Below are 6,870 nucleotides of genomic sequence, written 5' to 3' on the forward strand. Positions count from 1 at the left end.
CACAATAGACGGTCGATAGCGACGTTTGCTGGCCAGAACTGGAGGGGAATCACGGATAATTAAAGTAGGACATCTGATCGACATGCAATACGGCCCAAGTACTGACCCTGGGACCAAGATGGCATTCCTCAGGCCCCCTCGACATCATCCCGCATGGGCTGTCTCGGTTCTGTGGTGTGTTGTGTCCCGTCGAAAATACAGGGGTTCCAACCCATGACATCATGGGTGCTATTGAAGTCACTGGCAATTGGCTGCTGGCTGCCATTGGACGGGTGGGTGCAGATCATGCATCTGGGGCTGCTATAGTACTAAGTGTCGGATCAGCTTCATCAGCATCGGTTGCATCCGAAGAGCCAAGTGGCACATTTGGAAGTACTGTTGTCTGCTAGCGTCAGCAGGTCAAGTGACCGCCGTATGATGATGGTGATGACGACGCTGCAGCAAGAGGTAAGAGGTAAGTAGGTAGGTAGTGTTATTCTGTAGGTACTGCGGGTCACACTGTGGCTCGTGCACTTGCCCTTCACCCTTAGATATCGTGCACAAATAGCGAACGGGCCGCCCGCCAGCTGAAGGCGGGGGGCTGCCCCTCACCGCCCAAGCACGGGGCTCCTGTCCAGCTTGAAACTGCCTGTGCTGTCCATCGGTGCCTGGACCCGACGCGGGTCGGGTGCCCTTCCTCGCAGCGCGTTCCCGGCCGATTTGAACCACCTACTCCGTAATATCCCCCGATCCAATTGAAGCTGAGCTGCAACCACCACGCGGACAGCAGGCCAACCTCACGATGCTGTCGGGAATCCTCATCTTCAACCAGAAGGGCGAGAATCTAATCTTCCGTGCCTTCCGCAACGACTGCCGCCCACGTCTCGCCGATGTCTTCCGCATTCAGGTCATCAGCAATGCCCAGGTCCGCTCACCCATCCTGACCCTCGGCAGCACCACCTTCAGCCATGTCAAACACGAGAACATTTACCTGGTGGCCATCACCAAGAGTAACGCCAATGCCGCTCTCGTTTTTGAGTTTCTCTACCGCTTGATTCAGCTCGGCCGTGGCTACTTTGCCAAGTTTGACGAGGAGGCCGTCAAGAACAACTTCGTCCTGGTTTATGAGCTCCTGGATGGTGTGTTTGTCTTGTTTGCTTATCTGCTTGTTGTCTGCCGCGGCGGCCGCTGCTAACGGTGCTCTCTCTCTCTCCCTTTTGCGCAGAAATTATCGACTTTGGCTATCCCCAAAACACCGAGACCGACACGCTCAAGATGTACATCACCACTGAGGGCGTCAGGTCGGAGCGCGCCGTCGAGGACTCGGCCAAGATCACCATGCAGGCCACGGGCGCGCTGTCGTGGCGCAAGGCTGATGTCAAGTACCGCAAGAACGAGGCCTTTGTCGATGTCATTGAGGATGTGAATCTTCTGATGAGCGCAACCGGCTCCGTGCTCCGAGCCGACGTCACCGGCCAGATTATCATGCGCGCCTACCTGAGCGGGACACCCGAGTGCAAGTTTGGCCTCAACGACCGCCTGCTTCTTGACAACGACGGCATGCAGACTCTTCCGAGCGGGAACAGGCAGGGGAGCAAGGCAACCAAGGCGGCTGCCGGCAGTGTGACGCTGGAGGACTGCCAGTTCCACCAATGCGTCAAGCTGGGCAAGTTTGACAGCGACCGCATCATCTCATTTGTGCCGCCTGACGGCGAGTTTGAGCTGATGCGCTACCGTGCCACCGAAAACGTCAATCTGCCCTTCAAGGTCCACGCCATCGTCAACGAGGTCGGCAAGACAAAGGTCGAGTACAGCATCGGTGTGCGCGCCAACTTTGGCTCCAAGCTTTTTGCCACCAACGTTATTGTCCGCATCCCGACCCCGCTCAATACGGCTAGGATCACGGAGCGGTGCACCCAGGGAAAGGCCAAGTACGAGCCGTCGGAAAACAACATTGTCTGGAAAATCGGCCGCTTCACCGGTCAGAGCGAGTTCGTGCTGAGCGCCGAGGCCGAGCTGACCAGCATGACCAACCAAAAGGCCTGGAGCCGACCGCCACTGAGTATGAGCTTCAGCCTCTTGATGTTCACCAGCTCCGGGCTGCTGGTCCGATACCTAAAAGTGTTCGAGAAGAGCAACTACTCCAGCGTCAAGTGGGTGAGGTACATGACGAGGGCCGGGAGCTACGAGATCAGGTCAGTTTGCCAACCCAACTGGCTTTTAGAGGTGGGGGAAGTGTCCATGCTAACACGGCCATGCCAGGTTCTAACCCCGTTTACTAATACCATGTGTTTTCTTTGGTGTGTCGCGGTATCTGCTGCATTGCATAGCACTGGCGTTTGGCGGCGTTTGGTTATTTCAAGAGCATGCGAGAATCTAATGATACACAACTTTGATCGGGAATGGGAAAAAAAGAAACACCGTCTCCCACAGTGGCAGACCAGGACATGGCAGCCCACGCCAGCGGTTCTGCACAACGGAACTTTGATGTCTCCTCGGAATCACGTACTCCCTTCGCTGTTGCATGTGCTACCTCTTGGAGGGTGACCGGCGGGATGGGCCCCCAGAGCTGACGAGGTGGCGGCGCCCCGTCTCGATCATTTCTCTGGTTCCCATAACCTTATGTTCAGATGGCTTGCTGGCAAACCACTGCTAGCAGCCTGCGGACTTCCGGTTAACCCTGATCTTCTCGCTTCGTTCCGAGAGCACCCTGACACCCGCCTCCATCCTTTAACCGCGCTCTCGTCGATGGCTTTTAGCGTAAAAGCCGCCTGGTTTTGATCATGCGCTTCTCTCTCTCTCCCTCGTGGCCTCGTTCTCTGCTGCTAGGTGCCGTGGCCTTGTGTGCCCTGGCCACCGCCCAAACCTACACAAGCTGTAACCCAACGGCCAGTGAGTGCCCAGATAGCCGTTTGAGGTCCTCTCAAGGGACAGATGGCAGCTGACCAGACTTTGTGCAGAGCGCTGTCCCCCTGATGTTGGCCTGCCCGTTCCTAAGTACAGCATTGACTTCCGCAATGGCCCGGACAACAACCATTGGTCATCTGTCGGCACGGGGTCCGTCACGTACACGCCCAATTTCGGCGGTGCCTTCACTATCAACAAGCAAGGTGACTCCCCCACCATAGAGACAGCCTGGTACTTCTTTTTTGGCCGTGCCGAGGTGCACATGAGGGCAGCCAGTGGCACGGGCATCGTCAGTTGTGTGGTCCTAGAGTCGGATGACTTGGACGAAATTGACTGGGAATGGATCGGCGGCGAACGGAAAGAGGTGCAAACCAACTACTTTGGGAAAGGGAACACAACCACCTGGGACCGTGGCGGCAAGACCGCCATGGGAGACACCCAAGGGCTGATACATAACTACACCATCGACTGGACCCCAAGCCTGGTAACATGGTATATCGACGGTGCCATTGTCAGAACCCTGGCCTATCAAGATGCCCTCGGTGGCCGCAATTTTCCTCAGACGCCCATGAGGCTGAAATTGGGCATTTGGGCCGGAGGGGATTCAAATAATCCAAACGGGACAATTGACTGGGCCGGCGGCGTCACCAACTACACCCAGGGGCCGTTTACCATGTACGTAGAGAGCGTCTCGGTCACGAATCTGAATCCAGCGGCGAGTTATTTTTATTCGGATTTGTCCGGAAGCTGGAAAAGCATCTCCATGACAAATGTCACAACCGGGCCTGTGCCAAGCCAAGCTCCAGAACCGATGCCGGTAGGAGAGAGTGGCGGTGGCCAGGGTCGTGAGAAAGGGACAGACAAAAGAGACAAGGGCGGAATCACCAGCGACGAGGAGCCCTTTGTGACCCACGACGTGACCGAAACAGCATCTGGCGTGGCTTCCTCGGCGACCGGTTTTGCCGGACATGGTGGAAATCCCATCACAACAACCACCATGGTTTCCACAGACCGCCCTACGGAGCCTGCCAACATCATTTCCGGAGGAAGTAGCTTGACGACTCGATTTGGTCTCATGGGGATCTTGAGTGTTGCGGTGTGTACAGTGGGAATGCTGGCAGCAGTTTAACTTCTTTGTTGGATTCGTATGGCTGGAGTCTTTCTTATTGAAAAGTTGATGGTATGGGCACCTACCTAAGCAAACCTTTCCTTGCAAAACTCATTAGAGATATTTGGAGAATATTAGTAGTTCAAATCGAAGACCTACTACTTACAAACTGCTCGACGCAAGCTCCATTGTGAAATCGTATCTGACTGGTTGCAAGCCTCGACCAGTGGCCTTCTTATCTTGCTGTCTGCGAGCAACTAGGTGGGTGAGTATGTAAGGGTGCTCAGGGTGGAAACATAGGTCTTGGCCTAGCTGAACACACGATAAACCAAAGTCGAGTTAAGGTAACTCCATGTAGGCGATGTTGGAACTAATCTTGGATGGTTGATAACAGGTTAACAAGGAACCCATAGTGCAACCAAGTCTCTCGGCGATCATCCCGAGCCTTCTGCAACACATAGCAAGCTTGAGCTTAGCTGCTGATCGTATCTGTTTTCTACTTTACAACGTATGATACAAACCACTCGGTGCTCTCGCGGTAGTTATATCAGTCGTACCTGTCTCTCAGTAGGTAGGAACGTGCACCAGCATCGGTGTATTTACAGCATCTCATCCAACGATGCATTTGTCATGACATGGCTCCTATGACACATTCACCCGCCACGGATGAATTTCCCGAGCAATTTTCACGAGAAAATCTCGAGGAGCGTCTTCACAGGTACACCAGCAATGCCTCGGACGCGGCCAAGCTCAACGTAACACTCCCCGCTCCCACGCTAGCCTCCTCCACCTGTTCGATTCCTTGCTTCACACACGTTCCGTCTTGGAAAGTCTGACCACCAAAGGTGGCGGGACTAGACCTGTCGGATCTAGAAGTAGCACTACTCCCAGTCAGTCTTTTGGACAGGACGCTCGTGAGGCCGGAAGGCAGTCCAGTCAACGTGAAGCTTTCTCTCGATCTGGTCCCCGATTCGTAGTAGTTGGAGTTGATGAGCAAGATTCGGATGGGCTTGTTGTCCTTGTAGATGGCGTATCCCCCAAAGTTATTCAAGAAGCTATCCAACGGAGCAATTCTTTGTGCTTCTGCCAGGGCCGCCGTGATGAAGTAAGCCCCATAATAAGGGTTTCCCATACTGAACCTGCCCCACCAACAGTACTGACAGTTTCCGATAGTTCCCTGGTGGAAGTAGATAGACTTGATGCCCAATAATAGGGACTGGGCCACATAGTCTACGATCCACAAAGCGGCGCCGAATGTTGGGCTTATGCCACCCCCTCCTGCGATAATGCTGTCAGTAGCCGCAGAAAACACAGACGTTATATAGGACAAACCTTGGGTTGCGCTGTTTGTCTCCCCCATGATATAGTCCTTGCCAGCAACTCTGGCTGCCGCAGCCTCAGCCTTGAAGGGCGCAATCTGTGTCGCAATCGCGCTATGGCTCATGAGTCTTGCCAAATTGTAGGTCCCTGCCCACTGTGGGTAATTATGCGAGTTGAAATTTTTGACAGCTGCCATCGCGTTTCCTTCCTCTCTGGCCAGATTCGCATTGTTGAATTTGTCTGTCCCAAAGAAGACGCCCGCGGAGATGATGCTGGAAGTTGTCAGATTGCTGGCCAAGGCCCTCTGCCATTCAACCTGACTGGCACGGTCCCGAGCTGCGTTCCAGGTGCCACCAGCGATCGGGTCGCTATTGGTGTAGAAGTTGGGTTCGTTGCCGAGCTCGATCGAGTCCAGGTTTCTCATCCTTTGGTGAGCGAGCCTTGAAGCTGCGAGTGTTGCCCAGATTATTCAGTCGCCTGTTGAGTCCAATTATAACCTTCCCGGGTATGAGGCCGCCAGGTCGAAAAACGAAGGACCAAACGTCAGACTCATGGGTGCATCAGCGGGGTTGCTGACAGAGTAAGTGACCGCTGCCGATGATTGGGCATTATATGTTGCCCGGTCTCTGTTGATATCCATTAGAGCGTGAACCCGAGGTGTCTTCATGCAAGAAAGATATGCTTACTGCGTTGTTCCACCAACCCTTACCGGCGGCCATGAGCCGGTGAGATCTTTGAAGTTCTTCAAGCACGTCATGGTGGACGTGACATTTTCCATGTAGCCAGGGAAAGTGAAGAATTCCAGTCTACCCTAGAATGTCAGCCAGAGGTGCCTTGAGTTTCACTCGAGGGGAGACAGCAGTTGACTTACGACACGCCCACCGGCGCCGGATCTAGGAGAGGACTGGAATTCGATGGAGGCGATGATGGCACGCTGTACGAAACAGCTGCAACGAGATGTGGTGCATAGCTTGCAAGCCACAAAAAACACAATCTGCTCACCATCATTGCTAGATAGGAAAACCAACAGGAAATAGTATACAACTTCCAGACAACGAGTTAGTTATTGGTCATAAGGACGTGTCCATTTTATTCTATATTGAAGATCTCTGTCAACACGAGAAAGGTTGCGTTGCAATGCCTAGCTCGGGTTGCGTGTGGTATACAGGGGTTTGACAACTGGAGGTAGTAGTACCCCTTGTTGCAAAAGCTTGGAGCCGGCAAAATACAAACATGATGCGGAGAAACTTAGTTCATTGGTGGAAATAATAGGCCGTCGAAACTGGCTTGCCATGGCTAAAAGGAAGGAAAAGTTTGTTTCACAGGGACATCGGAAACAACCCAATTCAGTCTCTACGAACATGACATCGAGACTTAAGGACAATGTCTAGGAAGACTCAGAGCTCCTGAGCTTTACGATGGTAATTTTAGCTCAACTAGCTACACAGCACTATAGTAACATAATCCCTGCATCGTTTTTCGCGCTGATCTGTATCGCAGACCGACATGTCGGGCTGTTCCGCGAAGTGGGCAAGACATAAAGCCATCCCCATGGA

At 53.5% G+C, this 6,870-nt stretch overlaps 4 protein-coding genes across 4 annotated transcripts; 2 read left to right on the forward strand and 2 right to left on the reverse strand.

Moving 5' to 3' along the window:
* Positions 1 to 498: 498 nt before the first annotated feature.
* Positions 499 to 2,248, forward strand: APM4_2 (clathrin associated protein complex medium subunit; the record flags this gene model as incomplete). Its single annotated transcript, XM_062905691.1, has 3 exons — positions 499 to 1,118; positions 1,205 to 2,174; positions 2,242 to 2,248. The coding sequence occupies exons 1-3, from the start codon at positions 782 to 784 to the stop codon at positions 2,246 to 2,248; spliced, it is 1,314 nt and encodes a 437-aa protein (XP_062767758.1). The 5' UTR covers positions 499 to 781.
* A 514-nt stretch (positions 2,249 to 2,762) lies between these two features.
* On the forward strand, positions 2,763 to 4,166 carry CRH1_2 (transglycosylase; the record flags this gene model as incomplete). The annotated part of the gene is made up of 2 exons (XM_062905692.1): positions 2,763 to 2,871; positions 2,940 to 4,166. 2 exons carry the CDS (start codon positions 2,763 to 2,765, stop codon positions 4,013 to 4,015), a joined length of 1,185 nt encoding a protein of 394 aa, XP_062767759.1. The 3' UTR covers positions 4,016 to 4,166.
* A 274-nt stretch (positions 4,167 to 4,440) lies between these two features.
* Positions 4,441 to 5,738, reverse strand: QC763_0046590 (uncharacterized protein; the record flags this gene model as incomplete). Its single annotated transcript, XM_062905693.1, has 2 exons — positions 4,441 to 5,272; positions 5,327 to 5,738. 2 exons carry the CDS (start codon positions 5,736 to 5,738, stop codon positions 4,707 to 4,709), a joined length of 978 nt encoding a protein of 325 aa, XP_062767760.1. The 3' UTR covers positions 4,441 to 4,706.
* Positions 5,739 to 5,804: 66 nt separating this feature from the next.
* Positions 5,805 to 6,395, reverse strand: QC763_0046600 (uncharacterized protein; the record flags this gene model as incomplete). The annotated part of the gene is made up of 3 exons (XM_062905694.1): positions 6,186 to 6,395; positions 6,001 to 6,120; positions 5,805 to 5,940 (listed from the first exon to the last, which is right to left on the reverse strand). Exons 1-3 carry the CDS (start codon positions 6,320 to 6,322, stop codon positions 5,805 to 5,807), a joined length of 393 nt encoding a protein of 130 aa, XP_062767761.1. The 5' UTR covers positions 6,323 to 6,395.
* Positions 6,396 to 6,870: the final 475 nt, after the last annotated feature.

The sequence above is a fragment of the Podospora pseudopauciseta genome, assembly GCF_035222475.1.
Source record: "Podospora pseudopauciseta strain CBS 411.78 chromosome 2 map unlocalized CBS411.78m_2.2, whole genome shotgun sequence".
Lineage (NCBI taxonomy): Eukaryota > Fungi > Ascomycota > Sordariomycetes > Sordariales > Podosporaceae > Podospora > Podospora pseudopauciseta.